General features: G+C 45.9%; 1 protein-coding gene across 3 annotated transcripts in view; it reads right to left on the reverse strand.

Moving 5' to 3' along the window:
• Window positions 1-27,014, reverse strand: part of WIPF2 (WAS/WASL interacting protein family member 2) — a 337,163-nt gene that overhangs the window by 42,013 nt on the left and 268,136 nt on the right. For all 3 annotated transcript variants that reach the window (XM_078645527.1, XM_078645528.1, XM_078645529.1), the window contains exon 6: window positions 15,375-15,581. In XM_078645527.1, coding sequence (XP_078501653.1) covers window positions 15,375-15,581 — 207 coding nt within the window. The remainder of the gene's footprint in view (window positions 1-15,374; window positions 15,582-27,014) is intronic.

The raw sequence follows: 27,014 nt of genomic DNA on the forward strand, positions 1-27,014 counted from the left end.
ACCATTTTTGAATTGGTCTCATGTGTAACCATGCACTTGGTATAAGAGGTAGGCAGGAGACCATCTTTCCCAGCATATTCCCAACAGTCCTCACTGTCAGAAACTGACCCTTTTGGAACAGACAAATTTCTTTTTTATCTACAGTTTTCTCTTCCCGCAAGGGTATGCTTTTGCTTTGCTGAGGTGATGCTCGCTCCCAAGAAAAGCTTCTCTTGTTCTGGTGCGGGTGACAATTTTTCTCTGTTTATGGAAAACCCCAGTTCAAAGAGTGTTGATATCACTTTTTCTGTTGCTGCATTTGTGTAGCGAGTTTACGTTTATCAGCCAGTCGCCTAGATAAGGGTATACGTGTATCCCTGGTCTTCTCAGGTGTGCAGCAACTGCTGCTAAGCACTTTGTACGCACTATGGGTGCAGATTTGATTCCAAATGGTAGCACTCAATTGATAGTGCATTCCATCTACAATGAAGCATAAAAACATCGGGCTTTTGGTTCATTGGGAACATATGCATCTTTTAGATCTATAGCTGCCCTGTTGCCGCTGCGGGATGACATCTTGCAGTATTGTCATTTTTAATTTCTGTCTCTTTATAAACTTGTTTAAGAAACTGAGGCCTAGTATAGGACCTAGAAATCAGTCTTGTCTTGGAAGCAGAAAATATATTGAGTGGTTTTCCTGGTTGACCTCCTTCCTAGATACGCTCTCTATTGCCTTTTTCTGTAGCAATTCTTTCACTACTTGACATAGAAAGGGCTATATTTCTCATGTTACTTGGTCCTCGCACTGGCGAAAGTTTGACCAGTTGTATGCAATAGGCAGACCCCCCAGGATATAGCAGCATGGATTAGCAAATTTAGCGGCACAAATCTGGAAATTTAGCGGCATTTTTGCGGCCCTTTATTTTACTCATAATCATTCATTTTCTGCCTTAAATCAATGGAAACTGTTTTAGAAGAGTATTCCACTTTAAATAGGCAACCTGGGATATGGAACAGAGGAAGCCAAATCGGAAATCTGTTGCTGAAAAATAAAAAAAAGGAATGTCCCTAACACGCTTTTAGGTTATGAGTGATATTGCCGCTATATTCTTACTCGGACGGTGTTGAGCAGTTAAAATGAGTCAGATTTCCTGAAACTTTTTAACCAGTTGTCTTTTGGCGGACCGGTTGCCAGTAGAGGTTTGCGATGGTGTAGTTAATTGAGGCTCTGCTGTCAGAAACCAGGGGTGAATGAGATGCTGGAAACTTGTCAGGCAGCAGGAAAGAGTTTCCAATTTCTGACCTACGATGGCCTTAGTGTTTTGCACAAATAAATAGGAAATAGCATGTCGTACAATATAATAAGACACTGCACCACATTTCTTGCTTTTTGGTTTTCATCACCTTTTTGCTCCCCAAAACCGTGTGTGGTAATTCCATGAATGAAGGTGGTATTAACTGGGCATGTCTCATACTAAAATGTGTAGAATTATGAGTAAACAACTGTTTTAGCACAACCACAGCACTCTAAACGAGAAGGTGGTCTTCTCTTTCGCCTCTTCTCCATCTCTCTTTTCACTTTCTGCCTATATCTGGTCCTCATTTTCTCCCCTGCTCTTTAGTATCTCTCTCACCTTCTCCTAAGTACAGTTTTCTCTCTTTTCACGTTTGGGAAACTATTTTCCACAGTACTGTCCCACCTGTCCTCTCTATTTCCTCCACCCTGTACGCCATTTTCCTATGTCTCTCACCTCTCCATCCACTTTAAACTATTCTATTTTCTGTGTAGCAACTCCCTATTCTTTTCGATATCAATTCTTTTTGTTTCACCTGTAAATGTATTTCGCATCTCTTCTCGTTTAAACTTTTTTCCTCACTCTGTTCTTTGTGCGCAACCCCCCACTCCTTTCTCGAAACATCTCCATTCTTTTCTCCCTGCCACTAACTACTCTGTTCTTACCGCTTTCAGGTTTCTTCACAATACGATTGCAACATTACCTTTGCTTGGGGTCTCATGCGGAGCACAGACCATTTCCGAGTCTTTTCTCCTGCTCTGGGTCTCTTCAGAGATTCAGGGTCGGACTGGCCAATGATAGGTCAATTGTGCAGTGCCTTGTGGGCTAATCTGACAGATCAGTGTATGGGCAGGTTTATGGAGCCGTTTGTGGGCCTGTTTTATGACTAGGTGGCCTGGTTTTTTTATTGTTGATTTCCCTGATATTGCCAAAAACAGCCCCTGCTGCAAACAAAAATGCATGCAGTCTCCCATCCCTTGCAAATTCCCATAGAGAGTGTCTTTACAGTTTCAAGACGGGCCTGATTTGCAATTGTGGGCCATTTTCTTTTAGCTATTTGTTTAGTTAATTTTGGTGCCTGGACAAATGTTTGCCTCAGCAGAGCTCAGAAGGTCACCGACTCACTCCTTGCTCCTCTGGCAGTCTGTAGAGCTCAATGTGCCGTTAAGCACCCCCTTCGCCCTGGATGTCTCTGTAGATATGGTTCCAGCCCAGAGTGCCCTTCAGGCCACGGCCTGGAACGGGTTCAGTCACTCGGTGGCATCGGGCCAAAGGCCACTGTAGCGGGAGGGATAGCGCATGGGAGGCAGAAGCGGCATGGCTGTTGTCAAAGAAAGCACCTGGCTTGGGCTGGAGACTGCCAACGGCAAGTTAGTTCAGAAGCAGGTAGGAGCCAAGCAGGTCAAAAGTGGACCTATATAGAGAATAAGAATAGAATGCCAACAGAAATTCTGCCCGTGAAAATATGGCTACACACATATACAGAGTAATTTATCCCTGGCACATGATTCTAACCGACACTGAGCGTCCCAGCACAGGGATAATATATCATAAGATTTTTACTTACCAACACGATGATGAGACACAAATATATGTGACTGTGACCCCAAGTATAATGAATATAATGAGGGTATTTGTGACAAGTATAGAATGCCAACAGAAGTTCTGCCCGTGTCAGCGTGGCCACACACGTATGCAGGGATATTGACCCCTGATACATGATTCCAATTGACACTGAGCGACCCAGCATAGGGATAATGTGTCGAAATAATTTCATTTACTATCGCGATGATGATACATGAATATACGTGACATTGACCATTGATCTTCGATCATCATAAAAAAAAATCTTCCTCCTAACACACATGGATTATAAATCACGATGTTCTTCTCAATTTAACACAATATATATTCATATAGATCACAATGACGCGGAACGATCACAATGACGCGGTGGTAAATAGTCTTAAAAATGTCCTCAATGCCCTAGACCTCACCCAAATATGCAACAGCCCGACCCACGAGAAAGGCTCTATCCTCGACCTTATCATCTCAAAAGAAGACTCTATCCAACTTGAATCTATCCAACCCTGTGACTGGTCAGATCATCATATTGTCGCATTCTTCATCAATGAAAAAGTCAAATTTAACCCGGCTCAATCCTCCAAGCCCAAAATCTGGAAAAGAGACCTGAAAAAACTCAACCCAAACTCTTTACCCCCTAACAGCTGCAATCTCCTACTTCCCCCTACCGGCACTACAGACGTTCAATCTTTGACTGACCACTATCTCAACGCAATGACCTCAATAATTAATGAGGCTGCACCTATGCAACTAAAAAGAGTCTCCACTAAAATCTCCAATCCATGGTACGACGGGAGTCTCAATGAGGACATGAGCCATGCGAATGGCAGAGCGCACCTGGAGATCAGCTCCCTCTGCACTGCACCTAAAAACACTGAAGAAAAAGAGAAACGCCTACTTCAGGAAAATTAAACGCTCAAAAACAGATTTCTTCAGCCTCCAGCTCGACCAAGCAAAAAACCGTCCGAGAAAACTGTTTGAGCTAATCAGAACACAATCCAAGGAACAACCCCAGCCACTCAGCAATATGCGCGAGGCTCCCTCCTGTGAAGACTTCTCCGCTTTCTTTATCCAAAGAACTGACAACATAAAGAGCGATCTCCTCATTGACGCAAGCCTCTACTCCAAACCTCACTGCATAGCACCCACTGAACCAAAAAACAATGCTACATGGTCATCCTTTATCACCTACTCTGAAGAAGAAATTGACAAACTGCTCAGCACCTTGAAACCATCCAATCACCTCACGGACCCCCTTCCTGCTAACGCTGTAAAAGACTTTACCCCTTTGCTCCTCCCACTCTGGACTAAAATTATCAACAGCTCACTTCAACAAGGAACCATCCCCGACTCCCTCAAAGTTGGACAAGTCACACCTTTACTAAAGAAACCTACAGCCGACCCCTCTGATTTAAACAACTACCGTCCCATTACCAATATCCCCACTCTCGCCAAATTGTTGGAAAAATGCGCACAACTACAACTGACTAAACACATTGATCAGTTTGATCTCCTCAACCCTCATCAATCAGGCTTCCGAGCAGGACACAGTACAGAAACTGCTATGACCCACATAATTGACGACGCCCTTCAAATCCTAGATCAAAACGATACCTGCCTCCTCATCCTTCTTGATCTCTCTTCAGCATTCGACACCGTTAAACATGAGAATTTACTCGAACTATTAAACACAAGAATGGGTCTATCTGGGACTGTTCTCAAGTGGTTCACTTCCTTTCTACACAACAGGTCGCAGAAATTCAAGAGCAACAACCTGATGTCCTCGCCAATACCTGTTTCGTTAGGCGTCCCCCAAGGTTCCTCCCTATCCCCAACTTTGCTCAACCTAGTTATGGAACCTCTCACCACCTTGTTACAAGCATCCAATGTACACTTTCACATGTACGCCGATGATACCCAACTATATCTCAAATTACAATCCCCCAAAGACATTTTGCTCCTGAACTCAACGATCAGAAGCACCCAATCCTGGCTTGCCGATAATCATCTCAAACTCAATGCTCTGAAAACAGAGTTCCTTCTTATCTCACCTCCCGCGAAGATCTCTACCACTCAAATTTGGCTTAAACACCTAACTGCACTCAATGTCCAACCCACCATCGTGGACTCAGCAAAATCTTTAGGCATAACACTTGACACCAATCTCAACATGCAGCAACATATCAGCAAGGCAACTAAGGGAGCGAACTACCAAATCAATACCCTGAGGAAACTTAAACCCTTCCTCCCTGCCAAAGACTTCCAAACTGCAGTACAAGCACTAGTCATCCCTCAAATAGAATATGGCAGCATCGCCCTCTGCGGACTCCCCCTAACTACTACCGCACCCCTAAGAGCTTCTCTAAACGCTGCAGCGAGACTCATCACTGGGTCAAAAAAACATTCACATATCTCCCCTGACTTGAAATACCTGAACTGGCTGCCTTTTGAAGCCAGAATACATCTGAAAATCGCCTGCATGACGCACAAGGCTGTCCACCTGAGCTCACCCGGCTATCTCACTCAGACGTTGACAATTTCTGGCGGCTCTAGAAACACCAGAGGCACAAACAATCTTCTGCTGAAGCCTCGAAGATTCCGGAAGGAAAAAACTTATAAACGCTCCTTCTCAGGAATGGCACCCAGGATCTGGAACTCACTCCCTCCTGAAACGAGGCTCATCTCCTCCACTACACTGTTTAAGAAAGAAGTAAAAGCTATCCTCATGGCTAAATACACTTGAACTATTATTTTGAACTCTTTTAAGACTCTGCACCGATCTGTACTACTTGTTCGACCCTTTTGCTTATTTGTTTTACCTGTATTATCGACTTACGTGATTTTCTATGCTCCCACGTATTTGTACTATTAGCATTACTGACTTACCTGTTTGACTATGCTCCCTCATGTTCCCCCTTTCTATGTAAAGCGCTCTGATATCTGCAAAGATCTTGTTCGCGCTATATAAAACTTTCAAAATAAATAAATAAAAATAGATACAATCTTCCTCGAATCTTAAACATTGGGAACTACAATTCCCGTGGGTCACTGGGCTCAGGATCGGCTGTTTGACAATGACACTGCACGTCGAGCGCGCTGCGGGTCAAAGGGTGAGGGCGGGAACATCCGGCCGTTTTTTTCATCCGGAACAATGCTTTAAACAACAAACAGATCTGAGGACAACTACTCGGAACATAAGAGCCGGGGACTGGAGGCTGCAACAGGTCAGACTGCTGGGTGTGTACTTAAGAAAGTAAGTTTGGGACCAATACCATGTCGGAATGTCTGCACGAGCATTTAACGACGCAGCTAATATGATGCAGGGGCTTCACATCCTGTTTGAAAGTCATCCCCGCAAATATCTGCCTAGACAGTATTATGGATAACGCCATATATATCCCCTTAACAATCACCTAGGACCACCTACATAGACTGCCCAGTCCCGTGAGACGCCAGTGACCGATCCCATTTGGGTAAAGTATATCATGTATGAGAAATGGGATGTGTGGATCGTATGAATGTATACTTTACCAAGTCGTTATCTTGGTTTTAACGCATATTAGATTGAGATTGATTTTACCGGATGCATGCTATTTTTAAAATCTATCAGACATTCACGCTGATATTGCTAGAATGCGATTGAAACCGCCACTTACCTGTCACGTATAAATCCAATATGTTACAGTGATCAATTTGAGTGGCACAATGAAAGGATGATACCTGAACCACGCAGCATGCTTAAAAAACGAGCATGCTCACATAGGTGACACCCGAACTGGGCGTTTATACAATAGTAATCTATTTTGTTGAGCATATTATATGTCGCTGTCTTTTCTTCACAGATGGAGCCTGGCAGACTACACAAACACCACATACATATCATAAGGAGCAGCTACTCTGCCCTTTCATACTGATAGGATAGGGACCTCCCATCCACTCAGTTCCCTTACATAGGGGGTCATCTCTGCCCTGAAGAAAGTCCTGGACCTACAAGGCCACAATGGACTGAAACATGTCGGCAATAGGGTCTTAGGACCATAATACTCCAACAAAGACCCACTCTTAATATAATTTTAATGACCCAGACAGAACCCAAGAATAAAGGGAAACCGGGGATCTGACTGGGGTATTTTATCTTTAAACCCCCTTGCCATTAATCTATCACAAGAGCTCCCAACACTGTGGTTGAGCCCACCCTGACTTATAGGGGTCAGGGTGACCCGATGATGAAGCATGACACCACTAGGGTGTGTGAGGGTAAATAAACAAAAAGTAGTTTTTTTCCCTACATTCATGGTTGGGTTAGGTACAACCTTTCACTAGGGAATTCCTTTTCTCCTGTTAGTCTTGTCCCTTAGATACAGCTAGTTCAATAACAATACTAACCGGTGTCTATTGGAGTATTTTTTGTGATATACATTATTTAGAGAGGACATACTCCGGTACAGTCATACCTCTCGAACCCTCCTGGTATTGGGATTTATCCAAGTACCTGTTTGTGTTTACGGTACTCTGAAAGTTCCTTCTACCCACCGTTCTTCTGGCAGGCGTACTTCCTAGTCTTTGCTGTCCTCTGAACTTGAACTGTAGGGCTCCCATAGATTTTGCTGCGTCGTTATCTTTCCTGAGCAGGTGCAGGGTATCAAACTGCACTCTAAAAGATGTGTGCTCTTTTGGAGGAGGTGTTAATGATGCTTGCTTGGAACTCATTTTTGAAGCCCTAAACCCGTAGCCAGGCATGCCTTCTTAGGGTTATTCCAGTCATAATTTTTCTACTCGCCGTGTCTGCAGTGTCTAGTGCAGTTTTCAAACAGGTGTTAGCGATATTCCTTTCTTCTCCTGCAAGGGTTGCTGCTCTTTTTTGATATTGCTCCAGGAGAGGTTTCGTCAGCTCTGCCATCTTCTCATACTGTTGATATGCATATCTGTTGAGCAGGGCATTAGAATTGGTTGTGCCCCACTGGGTTGCTGCTCCCGTCTCCTAACCATGTCCATTCACTTACTCTCCTTATCCAGGGGCGGTCCGGAGGCAGTTGGTATGTTTTCCCTCTTACTGGCAGTGGCTGCAATGATGGACTGTGCTGGTACATTATCTCAAATATAAGATGGGTCTTTTGAGCAGTTCTTGTATTTCTTTTGAGCTTTGGGTGTTACTGACCTGCACGAAGAAGGCTCCTTGAATGCCTTTCTCCCCATGTCCAGTATGCTTGGGAGCATAGGTATGAACTGACTTTTGCTCAGTAAGAGTAGCAATGTCTCTAATATAAAAACCTGTTTGTAACTTCTCCTCCTCTAATTGTACACCATACTTGTCTGCATTCCTCTTTATTATCTGGTTATACATGGCAATGTTATCCGGAGGCAAATGCCTCAATGAATATGTGTCTGTCCCCTCATCTGGGGAATCTGTCTCGAGGTCCTGCCACTGTTTCGAGGCATTCCGACACCTCTGTATCTTGAAACAGGCCCTCGGGCTTTGGGTCCTCTTCCTCACAGAAGATCTCTTGATACTCTTCCTCATACGGTTCTGGGGTCATTGGAGGCTCCAGTTCTTCAGAGTGCTTACCCCCTGTGTGACTGCTCAACCAAAATTTTTGCGGAATTCTGAACTCTTGGAGAGAGGCATCCAACTCCTTTTTCTGAAGGATCACAGCCATTTCAGCTTCAAGATGCCTTTCTTTCCATACGCACTTGACCGCGCGCTCCTCAAGTGTAGGTGTTTATTTTCTTTTCGACAACAAAGCCTCTGGTGTCTAAGTTTCAATGGCCCCTTTTTTCGCCTTCTCTTGACTTCAGTCATCCTTAGAAGCCAGTGTGTTTTCGGCAGCCTGTCCCCCTGTGGTGGGACCCAATGGGCTCTTTCGGCTCCCTCTTTACCTTCAGTCGGTGAGATTTTCGGTGCAGAAGTCGGCTTTTGGTGTTCTTGTTTCTGTTGACCGAGACTCGCCTGCATCTTGATATTTCAACGTTACCTGTGGATGCTTACTTTTATTTTTTTGGTGTTCTTTCGCCATTGATGACCTTCTTTTCGACATCTGAGCCCTCTCCCTTGGCTCTATCGGCGATCAATGTGGTCTTCCTCTTTGCTAGGCAATCCCAGGTCTCTAAGCAATGGAGTCTCCCTTTGCCCCTGCATGGCATAGTGTGCTTGCCTTTGTTTATCTCTTACTTTTAAGGTCTTTGATTTGAATTCTGTGCATGCCTCACAGTTGATGGTACTATGCTCTCTTGGTAGACACAGGTTGCACACCTGATGGTGATCCTTCTGGGCAAACTTGTGATAGCACTAGGACAGGATCAAAATGGTGTGTTCCTCATATCAAACAGAAGAAGGTGCCCCATGCCCCTACATTCTCCATTCTTTCCTTGACGTGAAGTCTCTTACTTCAAATCAGATCACAGTGTCTATAGTTTACATCTAGAACTTCGGCCTTATCCTCAACGAACTTTAAAAATAATCTTTTTAATTCGGCGATTGGAGAACCTTCAGCAATGCTTGGTGGGAAAACAAAAATCTGAAGATGGAGACAATTTGTGTACTAGGTACCAATTGTGGAAACAATCGACTGGCAAAAAAAAAATGGAAACCACTAGATGCACATCATTTGCATCCAGAAAACATTCACGTTGAAAACCATGGGTGTCTGGTCACGCCTGGGGGTCACTAGGGTAAGGGAAGGTTGAGGGGTGTTTGCTTCAGTTTTTGCACCACTTACAGCAGAAGCAAGTGAGGGAGAAAATGCGTATTCAAAGTTCATTCCTAGAGCACTGCCCATGGATTGGGGTGTGGAATCCTGGAAGTGGAAGCTTTGGCATTTAAGTTTTCGCACTTGGCGAAGAGGTCTATGCCGATCGATAAACGTTATGCAGTAGGACTTGCAGATGAAACTCCTACTCACTGACTTACTGCGTCCTACTGAATGGGTCTGCAAAGTCGTAGACCGCCCCCGAGAATGACTGTGCCAGGAGTGCACTTTGTGGTGCATAGTCCAATGCCTAATTCTCTAAGCTAGTGCTGAGAGTGGAGGAGTGTGTGGTGCCTCGTTTTTGCAGGTTAAACATGGTGGTAATGTTGCCAGTTCACACCAGGACCACCTTGCACTGGGAGAAAAGCTTTAAGGGCTAGGTGTATGCCTAAAAGGGCCAGATAGCTGATTTGCAGACAGTAGGCCACAGACCAGGGACTGTCATGTCATTCAGAGGCACCCTCCACCTGGTAATGGCCACCTGCAGAACAGGGTCTTCAAAACGTCTGCAGTACAACAGCTGTTTCACTAATGCAAAGAGCGATGTGTGCTATCCCTTATCAATATTAGAACCTTCCAGTGACCCTCTGCCTGTGACAACTGTGCCGAGGGGCACTCTTGGAGTGGACACAAATATGCCCTTGAGTGAGGAACGTATAGTTTCTTACCTGTCAGTGTAGTTTTGCAGCTTGAAGACTTTCTGGATTCACTATGCTGTACATTATTCCGCCAGCTAGGGGTTGGGTCCAGAATTGTAGTCTTTTTTTCGTGGCTCAGGTGGGCGTCGACATACCGTCATTTGGTGTCCTTCGTGATGTCGATGCGCTTCCTCCGGTAGCTCCCACCTTTGGTCGCAATCTTCAGATTCTTTTTTCTTGTTTTGTGTTGTGGTTTTTTTCTTCTTCCTTTTATCTTTTAATGTATATCTCCAGTTCTAATCCCTTTCCCATCGCGGAGGAGGGTGGGATCGCTAGTGAATCCAGAAAGTCTTCAAGCTGCAAAACTACATCGACAGGTAAGAAACTATACATTTTGCGGCATGAATCTTTCTGGATTCACTATGCAGTGCATAGACTTTGTAGCAGTTTGTCCTTATTGTGGTGGCTGGGTGGAAGATGAGCTCTGGTTACTGAACATGTGTGGAAAGACTTTCTGTCCCACTTGCGCTTTCTTGTTCATTTGAATATCTACACAGTAGTGCTTGATGAACCTGTGCACTGAAAACCATGTTGCAGCTTGGCAAATGTCTTAAATACGTGTGTTCGCTAGAACGCAATTGTTGCTCCTTTCTTCCTTGTTGAGTGAGCATGAGCTGCTCCTTGTAACAGTTGTCCTGCTTGTTTGTGGAAGAGTTGTATGGTTTGTGCAATCCACATTGCAATGGTATTTTTGGTCGTCATAAAAAACTGCTGGCAAAGGAAACAAAGAACTGCTTAGTCTTTCAGCACTCCTTTGTCCTTTCTATATAGTGCATTACAGCTCTCCTGGCGTCCAGTGTGTGTAACGCCCTTTCTGTGCTTGTGGCTGTTTTTTGGGAAAAATAGGTATTTGAATTGTTTGATTGATTGATGTGGAACTGTGACACCACCTTTGGCATGAAGTGTGGGTCTGTTCTCATTACAATCCTATCATTGTGTATTTGCAGTTAGGGCTCTTGAAGTGTTAGCACTAGCAATTCACTTACTCTTCGTAGCGATGTGATAGCTACCAAGAATGCTGTCTTTAGCGCGAGCATGTGTAGTGTAGCCTTGTGAATAGGCTCAAATGGTACCTTCATCAGTTGAGTTAGCACTACGTTGAGGTTCCATGCTGGTGCTGGCATTCTGTTTGAAGGTGCGATTCACTTTGCTCCTTCTAGAAATCTTTTTACTACTTGGGATGTGAAGAAACCTTTCCCTGTTTCTCTTCTTGTGTAAGCCACTATCGCCGCTAAGTGCACCCTTAGGGGTGTGTGGCTTAGTTTACTTTGTAGTAGGTGCATTAAGTATTTTAGTATTGTAGATTCCTTTGTGATTTTTCTTTGTAGTTTCTCCCTAATACACCATTCGGAGAATCTTTTCCACTTTGCTACGTAGCACGTTCTTGTGGTAGGTCGCCTTGCCTCCCAGAGTACTGCCATCGTGCTTCCTGGCAGTTTGATGTGTGCAAATTCTAGGTCTTTGGGAGCCATGCTGCTAGGCTGAGGCTCTCTGGCTCTGGGTGTTACACTCTTCCGTTCTGCATAGTTAACAGTTCCCTTCTTGGGAATCTGTGTGCTGGTGCTTGCGCCATTTCCACTATTTGGGAGAACCAGGACGGTCAGGCCCACTGAGATGCTATTAGTATTAGAGACATGTTGCTGATCCTGCATTTGTTGAGTACCCTGTGTATCAGTGGTATCGGGGGAAAAGCGTATGCAAATGTCTTTCACCAACGTATCCATAGCGCATTCCCTTGGGACCGATGGTCTGGTTGTCTGGATGCGAAGTGTTGGCATTTTGCCTTTTGGTGTGTTTCAAACAGGCCTACTTGCCGCGTACCCAACTTCCAGAATAGTTTTTCTATTTCCTGTTGGTTGATCTCCCATTCGTGGGACGCGGACGTCTGCCTGCTGAGCCTGTCTGCTTCCAAACTGTCCTTCCCTGGGAGATGTATTGCTAGTAGGTCTATTCTTAGTGGAATGGCCCATGTCCATATTTCCTATGCTAGCCCTGATAGTACTACTGATTGCGTTCCTCCTTGTTTGTTGATGTAGAACATGGTGGTTGTGTTGTCAGTTTGGATCAACACCCTGTTTCCGTACAGCTCCTTCTGAAAGGCTTTTAAGGCTAGGACCACAGTTTATAGTTCTAGGTAGTTGATGTGTTTGGCCGCATCTTGCTGCGACCATAATCCACTCACCTTGAGCTTGTTCATGTGTGCGCCCCATCCCACCTTGGAGGTGTGTGTTGTGATGGTCACTGTTGGAGTTGGCTGTGTGAATGGCTTCTTCCTTGATGTTTTCCTTGTTCCACCACACTATTTACTGATGTACTGCATGTGTGACAACCACTAGATCTTTCCAACTCCCTGTTGCCTGTGACCATTGCTGCTGTATCCATTCCTGGAATGGTCTCATGTGGAGTCGAATATTTGGGACCAGGTGTATGCATGACGTCATCCTCCCCATTAGCTTGCTCACCGTCCTCACTGTCAGAACTTGCCCGTTGCAGTAAAGACATATTTCCTTCAGTATCGCCAAAGTTCTCTTTCTGCTGGGGAACACCTTGCCTTGTATGGTGTTGATCTCTGCCCCAAAGAATATCTTCACCTGTTCCAGCTCTAGTGCCGACTTTCCCCAATGGATTGAGAAACCTAGTTGGATTAGCATTTGTACGACCTGCTGGATGTGTTTGCATTGGCTATAAGAGCCTGCTTTTACGAGCCAGCCGTTGAGGTATACGTATATCCCATGCCTTCTTAGGTGCGCTGCTACCGCTGCTAGGCATTTTGTAAACACCCTTGGTGCGATTTGAGTCCGAATGCCAGTACTGTGAACTGAGAAGGAGTTTGGTTGAACACAAACCTTAGTAGGTGTTTGTATTTTTTGTTGATGGGGATGTGCAAGACTCCTGATAGGCCGCGTATGTACTGAAGACGTTTGCATTAAGCGTTCCACATGCCAAATTAATTCTGTCTCGTTTCATCGTCCGTAAATCCGTCCGTAAATCCACCCCCCCCCCCGTCAACAGAGGGCGCAGCTGCAATGTATGGACCTAACAAACCAGGGCTGTAAAATAATCGCAGCTCCAACACTCCATAAAACACCAAACACTGCGCTCCAAGACACATTTTATTTTGTCTCTTTTTGTTAAATAAAAGTATGACAATACAATAAGAAACAATACAAATGACATCATTGAAGATCCGGCCGCGTAACATCAAACATTTCAGAACGTGGTGTAAAATCCAAGACACATTTTATTTTTATAGAAATGTATGCTTCAAGTGTAATGTGAATAGCTGAATCCCACTAGATTAACAGAATCGCCGAGCGCCTCCTCTCCCTCCATATGTACAGCGTTTGTTGATTCCAACCTAGATTTATTTTGTGCTGTGTAAGCGCCGACATCTACAGCTAGATCCCTAAGCAAACTTGAGACAATAATAACAAGTTAGGTATTGAAAAAAACTCACCGCCGCAGCCCGGCTTGAACAGGAAGCCAGGCAACCTGTATTGGGACGGGGGCTGGGCCGCAAAAATACAGGAAGCAGACAGGAGCCTACCCCGCGCTCCTGGGCCCGTGAAGCCAGCCGGAAGATTTGCTTGTCAGCTAGCGGCGCTCCCGTGCTCGTGGAGAGCCCCGCCTGTTGCCGAGAATGACCCGCTGGCTGCCGAGGGCGAGAGGGACATGCGAAAAGAACCCGGTGAGTGGGGTGTGAGGGTGGGGGGGACGGGGGGTGGATGTGTGCGCACGTGTGTGTGCGAGTGTGTCTGTGTGTGCGCGTGTGTGTGTGTATGCGTGTGTATGTATGCGTGCGTGTGTAAAAAGAACCCGATGACTGGTGGGTGGGGGGGGGGAGAGGGGATGTGTGCGCGAGTGTTTGTGTGTGTGCGTGCGCGCGTGTGTCTCTGTGTGCTGAGGCTTACAAGGGAGACAGGAGATTGTGTGCTGAGGCTTACAAGGGAGACAGGAGATGGTGAACGCGCGCGCGACCTGATCCGCTTACGGCAGGGTGCGCGTGCCCATCTCTTGTCTCCCTTAGCTCGTTGTAAGCAGAACCGGTAGGGCTCGCAGCGACATCGTTGCGCGATCGTCGCAGGTGCGAGACCTAACATTATTTATACAGATGCAGTCATGTGTTGAGGGGGCCTCAAAAGACAGAGGGAAACTAGGAGGAGAGGATTAGACAGACAAGTAGAAATTAACAGGCATTGTCAAGACGTTGGCTCCTTGAAGTAAAACTTGCTAAGAAAAAGAACTGCTCACCTTTTATGTGGAATGGAAGGAAATTGTGAACTCAGATGGGATTAAATACAATCAGTAATATCAGCTAGCTGTTCAGTTTGTCTGGATACGTCTGTGAAAAATAAAGATGTCCCCAATTTAAGACTAATACAGATTAGCTTAGATCTAAAGTCCATCTCTGTGTCTTTAGCCGTAGACATATCCTATACATCAGCGATTTCAACTCCCAAATCAAAAACCACCAAGATGGCAGTAGAGGCAGGACTCCTAGTACATCTAAAAAAAACAATTAAGCTAAAACTGTTCAAACTTTGAAAGTGAAAATAAGTCAAGAAAGGACATAACTGTTTTTTGGGAGTAGGGGCGAAAGACATAAGCAGCATATGCATGGGGCCACAAATGTGTATACAATACTACAGGTGGTGGAACAGCCAGTTTCCAAGGTTGCCTAACAAGATGGAATCTCAAGCATCTGAATCCAGTGTTACTTTGAAGAAATGTCGTCAAGCACGTTGTGAAGGCGCACACCATAACGCTTTTCATTTCTGGAAACTTCAGAATGCAGATCAGTCAAAATACCCATTAAGGTTACAAACATTTCTTGGAGCTACAAAAGTCATTTCTATCTCACCCATTTGCACAGTTTACAGTACACCTCATTTCCAAATCAGATTGCAATGCCTAATCCTCAATTTAATTCAAGCCCCTGCGAAAAAACAGCAAACGATCTCATAAATCCACCCAACTTGGTGCACCCGGAAATATCGGCATGAAGATGAATGCTACTTTGTCTTTTGACTTGTGCAGAAAAAAGCCCACTAATTTCTACAGGACTCACTCACCCAAAAAGGATCTCCCTGTCGAGATGGAGTCTCTGTGTCCGTTTCTCACTGGTGGAGGTGGAGGTGGCGGACCTGCGGGGGTCCTCGAAGGTGGAGGGGGTGGCTTCCCCCGGTTTGGGGTTTCAGTGTTAAGATGCATTCTATATGTTGGAGGAAGTGGGGCTTCTCGGGCACCATTTCGTACCATAGGCGGCGGTGGTAGAGGTGCTAAAACATATAAAATAAATTGTGGGTTGCATTAAAAGTAAAGCAATATGGTCAAGAGATGAAACTGACAGTAGAGGAATGAAAAAAATACATTCAAATGAAGGAAGTAGAAAGAAGTTGTACAGTGAGTCGGTTCAATGTCACATTATCTCCAGAGGCTATGACAAAATTTGCTAAGCATTTACCTCATGAGGATGCACAGAATAAATATATATATATATATATATATATATATATATATATATATATGTATTATCTCCTGTGACAGAGCAACTTTTATTAATTAACAATACTATTTTTTGGTACTTACCATGTTTTACCACAATTGCTGCAATGTAGACAGGTAGATGGCTCACAAGCAGTCTTGTTTTCTTGGCTCTTCCTCCCCTTAATGCTATGACATCATGCACTTATCCCACGAATGGACCCATAAATCCCCACTCAAAATACACGACGCACATCTACTCACACCCCCCAAATATATGTACATATTTGGAAGGTGGCCTTTCAGATACCACGCATGACCTCCTTTCATATCAAACTGATACAATCCATGACTAATCTACTCGATACAAAAAAAAATCAAACACTTGTGGAAAGGGCCGAACAGGATATCACACAGATCCAGAAAATATTTCAAGAGGTTTGTCCTTAACAAATGGGGTGGTTGAAACTCTACAACTAAGTAGAATATCCAAGAATTTGATGGAAGCATTCAAACTTTCACTGGACACAAATGTTAAATAAAAAGAGCAAAAAGCCCTTCCAGTATATAGGGCTATTTGAGAAACCTGATGAAAATACACACTAATGAACAACCAGAGTAAAATATTTCATTTCTTGAAAGCTTCTGACATGGTGTGACAACACTACTACAATACTCACAATAGCTGTACTTTCAGAAGACAGCAGTTCCAATCTAGATCTCACCTATAGTGAGGTTAAACAGTCTATTTTTGAAGAATTACTGACTACAGTACAATATAATAATACCTAGAGAAGGCTCTGGGTCAGCACCTTGCTAATCACTGGATGACTTTGTCTATCTCGGTTCCCCGCTCCTCATTTACTTCCTTCCTATTCTTGAATGGCTCACCCCTGCAGCGTTTCTCTTTACAATGTTTAATTGGATATGCTGTATCCTTCAATTGTAGCATTCCATTGCCGACATCAGTGAACCACTATTTATTTTTCTGAGAAACCGCAATCCATGGAAGTAAATGTCTCTTCTTGATTTCTCTTCCATCTAATCGGTCCCCTCATATTTTCACCTCCCTGCAGATGTGCATTGCTTCCTGCAGGTGTGCATTGCTCCATGGCCCTTCTCTGCCTGTACTGCATTCTTTTTAAATGTTTTTAAATTAAAATTGCTTTTGAGAGGACCCGACAGCTGCACAATGCTACGGAGCCATTCACGTTTTCATTGTGAGGCACTGCACGCATACTTGCAGGGGTAAATTAAGATTACAAATATATGCCAATATTGTGGCGGCGATTCTCAATACACACACTTCAGCTGCCATCTCGGAATGCTTTTTATTAGAAAAAGAGTCTCAATATGGATGCCTACGGGTGTCCATGTTTGCACAAGCGTCACAATGTAGCAGTGGCAATTTTGGGATGATTTTCCTCATTTAAAAAATTCCAAGATGGCTGCTGACGTGCAAATGTGAGCATGTGTTGTGCTGCACCAGGTGTTATCTTGGAATGATTCTTCTCAAAGAAAAAAACATTCCAAATGGGCACCCATTCATGTTCATGCTTCTTGAAATACCGGAGGCCATTTCTGGCATTGACAGAGCCAATAGCCCTCTAAAAGGTGAAACTACTGGGCTTGCCTATTTGGCGTGTCGATGTCCGTTTACTCTTGTTGTGGTAGGTGGGGGACTGTCCAGAACTAAGGAGGATGTCTTTCTACCCAAGATAGGGTGATACACAAAAGAAATATTGCCAATAGTGACAAGGAATAGCAGAAACCCCAAAAGACCTGTAATGTAATTGAGCAAAGCCAAGATATGATAAGTACAGACATCTCCCCCACAGAATGTAAAACCAGAATGAGCAAAGCCAAGAGTTCTGTATTTGAACTGCAAATGCATGCAGCGTTTGCAGATTATAGGAGGACACCTAAGCGGGAGCCAGCAGGAACAGAAAGAGGAGTTTATAATTGAAGAGTTGCCAGTCCCTCATGCAGTTTAATTCAAGGACTTCATTGAAGGCAGATGGATACACTAAAACAACTGAATACTTTACTATACTGAGCCAAGATGCAAGACACAGTCTCAAGCTAATGAATGAAAGAAGCTGTCAAAGAAAGCCAATGACTGAAAAGGGTACAACCAAAACCCAATCAATCTATATTGTTTTTAAAAGGCCAGTTTGACAGCTTTGCTGTTAAACCCATGCACAACTAGAGGGATATTTACTCATCCACACTGTTGTGAAAATATGGTACATACATCAATGAAGCAGGAAGCACTAAAACAATGTATAGCATATGTATGACTCATGTTTTGTGATGAGCAAAAGGTAATGAATAAACAGCCATTTAAATTCTTTCTAAGCATGATCAAGGAAGACAAAATCCTGGGCCTCACCTAAAGGGCACTTTTAACCTAAACAGAATCTGTAGTTCCAGCACTACTCCCTACCATCTAACTAAAGATGGTGCTTTAGGAAGTCTAATCAGCAGCCCTTTACTAACAAAGTCTTCATTGATTTTGTGAAGGGAGCCTTGACACAATCCTCCCCACGCAAGTGCCTGCATCTCCACTCTCCAGCCACTAGAATGCAGGCACTGCAATTTTTCTGTCTGGAAAGCTGTCAAAACCGTAAATCTTGGGCTGCTACACACCAGAAGCATCAAATGGATTCACACTGCTTTTTAGGTCGAGGACCATCGCACTGCGTAGCAGTGGGCAGAGCCCGAGATTTAATGTTTCTTAGAGGGGGCTTGGAACCAGCCCCTCTTCTCCATTGGCTGGCTTCCTAAACAGAGGCCAGCCATTGGAGGAGAGGGGCATCACTCCCTTTAAGCCCCGTCTTTTTCGGATTCGGGGGTGTGTTTTTTGCGTTCTTTCTATCTGTGACATCATCCGTCACTCACCAAAAAACATGCCCCCGAATGCGAAAATGGCGGCGCTTGCCTCCCAGACTTTACACTCCCAACTCATCGCTCAGCTCTACCATTACTCTCTTTTGACCTCCCAACTTTCCCTTAAATCATCTACATGGGCCGGACTCCGGTAACGTTTTACTAAATGCCAATTAAAGTCTTACTGTAGCCAGTTAAAAGCTCCACGGTCAGTGGTGACCTAATAAGCGGTGTCCATATTATCACAGAGTGGGGTGTGCTTTACAGCCCTCCGGTGCAACGCACAAGCGCACTGTGAAAGCAGAAACGCGGTGAGACGGGGAACGCGCTTTCTCCATTAGGTTGTCTCTGGCTGATGATAAACCCAGAGTCTGTACGACACCCAGTCCAGGCGTGGCGGAGCTAACCTCCTACACCCGCAGGTTTCAGATGGGTCCTAGTGGAAGGCTTCGCTGTGCTGTTCTGCTTCTTTATATAATATCAGGGTACTACTTTTGGTTTCACCTTATAAATAGACAGCTAGAAGTAAAACAACCTAAACTAAAAAAAGAAAAGGTCTGGCCTGCACGAGTAGTCATCTGAGCCGTGGGGCACCTCAGTATCTCTGTGTCATTCCCATACCAAGTGTTGACACTGTAGAAGTGACTGGCGGCAGAGTACGACTTCAGCATCAGGACGGGCCGACGTTACAACGACGTTCACGTGACGTCGGGTTATCAAATCCATGTAGAAATGAACATTTACTTACAGTCAAGAGCAAACGTCATGGGACGTACACACACAGCCTTTACCCGTCACTGAGCAGCAGGCGTCGTACGTCACGTGACCATGAGGTCCGCTTGCGTGATCTTTCCAGACCCGCAGGATCTGCCTCATAATAAATGGTACAAATACCCTGCGGGCGCATCAGGAACATACCACCTGTCTGAGTCGCTAATAAGGGCTAGATGCCTTTGGCCATCCGTGTACTATGAACCTCAGGCGCCTGCGTGTATTCCAAAAACGCCATGACTGCCGATGCTTCAGCTGCTTAACTTACCGCCCCCTCGAAAACCAATTATATTGTCTAGCCAGCGGCCTACATACAGGATTCCGCAGAACCAAAGCAACCACTAGGCTCATCTGCTTTAATGTTTGCATTAGTTAAGTACTTTACCAAGCAGCTATCTTGTCAAGGCCACATGTCTTTTAGGTATAGCCCTTCAGGCATTCTCATCTCTTACAAGCAGGACACGCTACGCTCTACCATATTCACTGGCAGATATATATGCCTCACGGCGTGTTATTCATTCGTGCGTCCTGCTCGGAGTCTAACACACCTTAGAATAAAGCCTTACGACGCAGGAAAGTTCTCAAAAAATGAAAGCATATTAACACCCCACCCAACTCCATCGTCATTATTACTGTGAGCAATACCAAAAAATCACCAAGGATGTTTAGACCGCTCTTCAGATTGCTGTGTCACGCTTATTACCCTTAAAAGTATGTGTGTGATTAGCAGCCGAGGGACTCTGATTCCGCTTTGAGTCAGAAGTGAAATTTAAACCAGTACTCTTCTATACAAGATAGGCACAATCGTTTGGTTGCTCACCGATTCCGTCTAGTTTTTAAAGAAGCAGAAATTCTAGAAGGAGGATGTACATGCTTCTGTGAAGCACTGTAGGAGACAGTCCTCTCCACCACTGCAGACACCTCTCTGTGAAGCTCTGCAAGGGACAGCCCTCTCCACCACTGCAGACACCTCTCTGTGAAGCACTGCACGGGACAACCCTCTCCACCAACTCTGCGTGAAGCACTGGACGAGACAGTCCTCTCCACCACTGTAGGATCACCTTCTGTGAAGCACTGCATGAGACAGCCCTCTCCACCACTGCAGGGTCACCTCTCCGTGAAGCACTGCACGAGACAGCCCTCTCCACCACTGCAGGGTCACCTGGGAAGCACTGCACAGGACAGTCCTCATCACCACAGCAGTCACCTCTCCGTAAAGCGCTGCACAAGACAGCCCTTTCCACCACTGCAGAGTCACCTGGGAAGCACTGCACAGGACAGTCTTCACCACCACAGCAGAGTCACCTCTCTGTAAAGCACTGCATGAGACAGCCCTCTCTACTACTACAGTCACCTCTCCTTGAAGTACTGCACGAGACAACCCTCTCAACCACTGCAGTCACCTCTCCTTGAAGCACTGCACGAGTCAGCGCTCTCTACCACTGCAGTCACCTCTCCTTGAAGCACTGCACGAGACAACCCTCTCCACCACTGCCTTCACCTCTCTGCTGGGGACAGCACAGCCTGTCAAGGATAAAACTCAGGATATCCTTCTGCCCACCTGACTGCCGAGCCCTTTTGGGATATCACCTGCAGTACCCCCTCTACCACACACCGGACATGAGGAGCGCCGAGCATCGTCCGAGGAAGCCTGCACACATCTGAGTTCATGGACAGCACCTGAGACCCGCACTGTTTCCAGTTGCCTTCTGTTTTCGTTTTGAACCTCGCTGCTTGGACAAATGCAAACAAATGCATTTAGGAGCCCAACGGACAAGGAGTGGAAACATCTCTCCCACATCAGAGACGTGAGTATCCAAAAATGTGGCACATGCTTGGCTGAGCGAAGGTTTATCCCGCACTTCCGGTGCCAATTTATTTGTTCACCATCTGCCCGGTTGCTGCTGTATGACAGTAAACTTACTGCAGCGTCGCTCCTCCCTGAGTAACTTTCCAGTGGGAGAGAGATGTGTCCAGTGCTTTTATCGGCGTGGTCATGTAAAGTTATCATGTGGCTCTGTGTGTGTGTGTCTGTGTGTGTGTGTGTGTGTGGGGGGGCTCTGTGTGTGTGGGGGGGGGCTGTGTGTGTGTGGGGCTCTGTGTGTGGGGGGCTCTGTGTGTGGGGGGGGCTCTGTGTGTGTGGGGGGCTCTGTGTGTGTGGGGGGCTCTGTGTGTATGTGTGGCTCTGTGTGTGTGGGGCTCTGTGTGTGTGTGAGGGGCTCTGTATGTGTGTGTGTGTGTGTCTCTGTGTGTGTGTGTGTGTGTGTGTGTCTGGCTCTGTATGTGTGAGTGGGTGGCTTTGTGTGTGGCTCTGTGTGGGTGTAAATGCAATAGGTCATGCATTTGCGAGCGATTAAGCTATTGGCATTGTAAATGACAATGCCATTTATTTAACGATTAAGCTATTGGCAATGTAAATGACAATGCCATTTATTTATGATTAAAAAAAAAAAGTCATGAGCAATGCCAATAGCTCTACCTTTAATAATGCCGAGACCATTGCATTGTAAATGCTTGTTTTAAATAATATACTTGAGGATGAACCTCAGAATACATCACTTCAGCATTTTGCAGAATCTCCATTCAATGTTTATATTATTTGCCGTGTATTTTCCCACATTGTTATTCATGATTTTAAGGACTTGAGTTTACGGCTTCCTCTGCGCGCACAAAGGCAAATAATGTTTCTTTTAACATTCTTGCATTGTCAGTTTGCATGAAAATATTTTATATATATATATATATATATATATATACATATATATATATATATATATATATATATATATATACATATATATATATATATATATATATATATATATATATATATATATATATATATATATATATATATATATATATATATATATATATATATAATCAAGACCGTGAGGTAACGGTCGAAACGAGTCATGCTGGGCACTGGCCAAGGACTGACTGGTTGCTACGAATTTGAATCATGAAATAAAGCACTGCATTATTCATTCTACATTTGGTGGTCCGTACCGGTTGTTGCCTTGCGAAAGGATGTGCCAAGTCGGGATTGTGATATATATATATATATATATATATATATACATACATATATATATATTCTTCGGAGGAGTTTCTGTAAGACATTTCAGCGCGTAAGCCAGTAACACGCTCCAGAGGCCCCTGCATCGCCAAGTCGGCCTTGGTCTCGCTGGCATCTGCTGCATTTCCGGGGGACTGGATGCAACAAGGCCCACCTCCGGGTTCGGGAGGAGATGGGGCGATGTTTGAGTTATTAATTCCGTGCTGGGCGAGATAGATTTCCAGACTTGCCCCCGCCGAGTGGAGTCCTGCTCCTTGGGGGTTGATGCGGTCTGGGGACCCAAGGGGGCACCGGAGTTAAAGCAACATACAGGATATTGGTCCAAGCAACATCGTGGTGTCCCATATCCCACATAGAAAAAATATCAAAAAAGGGAGTGAAGAGGTGGTGCTGAACTACACCAAGGTGGGCGCGTCCTCCTCTCCTGAAAGTATAAATAATCAACAAGGTCCACCTTACGTAGAGTTAGTGTATAACCAGGTGTTCATGGAATACACAATGTGTGTTAAAATACACCTCACACACCAAAAGGGCCCTTGGTGTCATGCTTCATCATTGGGGTCTTCCCGCCCCGTTGCGGGACGGAGCAGTGCTACGACAAGCGACTACGCTGGAGCACCTTTTATTTTGAGAGTGCTATGTGAGTGAATGGGAGTGAGTGTCAGTAGGATCAGGGGTGATAATAGATAAGTGAAGTTAAAAAATACCTGGCCCAGTGGTAGAAAAAACTGTTTAATAAACACTGGCTGGTATTGTTAAAAAAATGAAGCGGAGAGAAAAAGTAGGTTAATGGACTTACTCTCCTGTGTGGGTCAACATGTTTCGGTGACTCCTATCTCGAGTATCCTGGACTCGCTGTTCGGGAGGATAGACCTGAAACTGCATAGTGTCCGGAACCGCTCCGATGAAAAGGAGCTTCTGTGAGGGAATCGGGTGCAACTTCGGCATGTTGATGGAGGACCCCAGCAAAATGCAGGAGGTCGGAGAAGACTGCCTAGGGCGAGCCCGCCTTCAACAACCAGTCATCGAGATAGGGGAAGACTGGAACCGCCGATCTGCGACCACCGCCATCACTTTTGCGAACACCCGAGGAGCGCTGGTAATGCCAAAGGGGAGCACTGTAAACTGAAAGTGCTCGTGGCCGGGGGAGGAGCCAAGCTCGCGAGCGAAATGGTCGCCTTGTAGCTCGGCTCCGTCAGCCCTCTGGCCTGACTCACATATCCTGCTACATATCCTGCCCAGAGACGATACATTTTCGAAGAAAGAGAAACACAACACTTCGCTCCCACTCACCGTCTGACCTGGAGGCTCCGACTTGCGGTGGATCCGGAGTTGTGCCCTCTCGCGGAAACCGGGGCCTTTGTGAAGCTGAGACCGGGGCTTCGCCTATTGGATCCGGCCTGGCGTTGTGGTGACTGTTGGCCCCGGCCGAGAGACTGCACCACGAGAGAGAGCCACTGTGAGAAATCCCCGGTGATCCTGAACCGGGCCTGCCTTGACGGCCGTGAGGCTGGTGCGGGGCGCGGTGCTCCATGGACTAACCGTGTAAAGGGGTTTCCCCGCCGCCGCTCCGTCCATCGACCCTGGACCCTCGCGCTCGAGCTACACTTTTGAGGAGCGCCGGCTCGAACATAGGCGACCTTCCGCTTGGTGGGGCTCTCTTTTCTGCACCGCGGTGGTCATTGCCGGGACCCCCCCCAGACATCTGTAAAGGCCTACGTCTGTGGACTGCTCCGGGGGTGGCGGAGAGTGAAGAAGGGGTTGAATTTACAAAATGGCTGCCGCAGTTTGGAGCTGTGGATTTCCTCCTGATGGCGATCTCCGGTTGCTAGATTGTGCGGAAATATGGTCATGTGGACGTGAGCCAACGATCGGCGACGTTCTTGCTGCCTTGAGATCTTTACGCGCGACCTTGGCCCCCGGTGCTCCTGAGGACTTGTCCCGATCCACCGCCATCTTGGGTGAACGCTCCTTCAAGGTCCCCTCTTGCCTCGGTGATACCATTGCCTCACCCCCCTCGCTGGCTCTGAAATATGGTGCTGCTATCCACCAACGGATTTGTACATCGGCGGCTTCAGAACCTCCTGTTCGATGTTCGGAAACTGGAGACTTAGACACTGTGCGAGGGCCCGATCATCCCCGGGTGCCTGAGAAGATGGCGGACTGCTGCTTGTTTTTACCTTGATGAGGTCTTGTTTCTATTTTGCCAGTATACTCCCGCCTTTTCGAACGACGAGACTGCACTCCTGTTTTTTATTGCCTCTGTTGTTGTTGCTGATATATTTGGATTGCTTACTTGAATTTTTATTCACTTGCTTTTTCATTGACCTTTCTGACCAGCATCTGTATCGTATTCTTTTTCATTTGTGTGCTTGCCTCGCATCGTATTGCACGCTTCAGGCTGTTATTTGGTGGGTGGTAAATGCAGTGAAGAAGGGATTGGGGTGAGATGCATGGCCCCCGAAAGATTATTGGTATACGAATTCATGGCGGAGTTGCCCATATTCATAGTGCTATGAGAAACCTCTCTGAAAGTTTTATTGTGCTCGAGTCTATATCGTTCTGGTACACATGTATTGTAGTGTATGGTTGGGTGGAGGGCTGTAGCCGACCGTATTTATTTCTGATCTCATGCTCCTCCCTCCTATTTACTATCTTGTTTCCGTATTTTTTTTGTCTTCTGTTTCTTTTCTCTCTTATCTCCACTATATTTCGGGTTCTGGTTTAGGGCGACAGGCGCGCTGTTTGGAGGGTAGGCCGTAGCCTTCTGCAGGGGTGCTGGGTGGGATGGGTGGGTTGGGTCTTTTTTGTTGTTTTATTTTCTTCAGTTCTATGGCCCTTTTGTATATCTTTATGGGGGTGCCGCGTCTATCCTTTGCCTCCCGTGGTATGATTGGGTGGGATATGTGACGTCGCTGTTCCTCTTCTTAAAGTTCTGCTGCTTCCGATGCGACTCCCATGCCCTCATCGTTGCAATTCCCCTGTTCCTATGTGTGTTCCTTGCTATGGGGAGCTTGTTCCGACGCGGCATTCCTCTTCTTTTAATCTGTGTTTTCTTTCCTTCTTTTCTTTCCTTTTCCCTCTTCCTCCCCTCCCCTTTTCTTTTTCTCCCCAGGTTAGTATGGCGGGCTAGTTTTAATGATATCACTATTCCGGCCCCCCTGTTCTGTATCCAAGTGCTATTGGGTGGTGGGTACGCTAAGTTATTATTGATTGCATATTGATTTGTGCTTCCTACGTCTGTCCTCCTACCGATGTGTATAGTATTGCCATTTCTACATTGCTGCCCTTTATCCTTTGGCTGTTAATGATTTGTGCGGGGTATCCGGATATTGTTTTTTTCTCGCTGAGCCTGCCATACGCCCTATCGTTATATTATAAAATTAACCTATATTACTCCTGATTGCTGGCCGTATAGATCCTCATACTTCCCCCTCTCTTTTAGCGACTATATTGAATGTACAATTTTACTCTGATTCTGTGACTACTATTTTGGAATTTTTGACTGCTTTAACATGTTGTGGCCGGCCAGATCGGTTGTAGGCCCAGCCTTGTATATCCTTTCTGTACAAATAAAGGTTTTAAAAAAAAAAAAAAAAAAAAAGAAAGTGCTCGTGGCCTACCGTGAACCGTAGGTAACGCAGGTGGGCCGGCAGGACAGGGTTGTGTGCGTCCTGCAAATCCAATGCTACAAACAGGACTCCGGGGTGGAGCAGACAAGACCTGAGCGAGAGTCAACATTTTGAACTTAGCAGTTGACGTCCCTGAGATCCAAGATAGGACACAGGCCTTAGTGGGAATAACAACCACGACCTACTACACAACCAATGCGCTTGATGTCCCCCTTGGCCAAGAGGGCCGAAACTTCCTTTTGGAGAAGGGCCAGGTGATCCTCCGAAATGCAATGGTACTGAGGTGGCATGGAGGGAGGGGTGGTCTCATTCGGACTATCTGTAGAACCCACCTGTCTGACGTGATGGTGAGCCAGTGGGGGAGGGGATGGTGGATCCTACCGCCCAATGGTGTTTGGTAGCCCTGGAAGGTCAGACTAGTAGGGTTTGGAGGCGGATGCAGAGGGGGCTGTGGTGAACTGGCCTGCTCGCTGGCCCCCCGAACCCGGCCACGCTGGGGCTGAATAGCCTGCGCCGGCCAGGGGCTCTGGGCGGGACGTAGTGGGGCACCCCGTTTGTAGGCACGAAAGAGGCGAAAGGCAGGCTGCGCAGGGCGGGTGGTAGAGAGGTCCAAGGACCTGACCATAGCTCGAGAGTCCTTCAAGCGAACCAACGCGCTGTTTGCCTTGTCGCCCAAAAGGTGACTGCCATCAAAGGGCATGTGGTTTGGACATCCCCCGAAAAAACAGATGAACGCAACCAGGCATAGCGCCGAAGGGCTACTGACGTGGCAATCGTTCTGCCAAGTGCATCGGCAGTATCCAGCCCACAGCGGATGGTAAACTTCGCTGCGTCTTTTCCTTCGGCGACCGCACGGG

The sequence above is a fragment of the Lissotriton helveticus genome, chromosome 5_1 (assembly GCF_964261635.1).
Source record: "Lissotriton helveticus chromosome 5_1, aLisHel1.1, whole genome shotgun sequence".
NCBI lineage: Eukaryota > Metazoa > Chordata > Amphibia > Caudata > Salamandridae > Lissotriton > Lissotriton helveticus.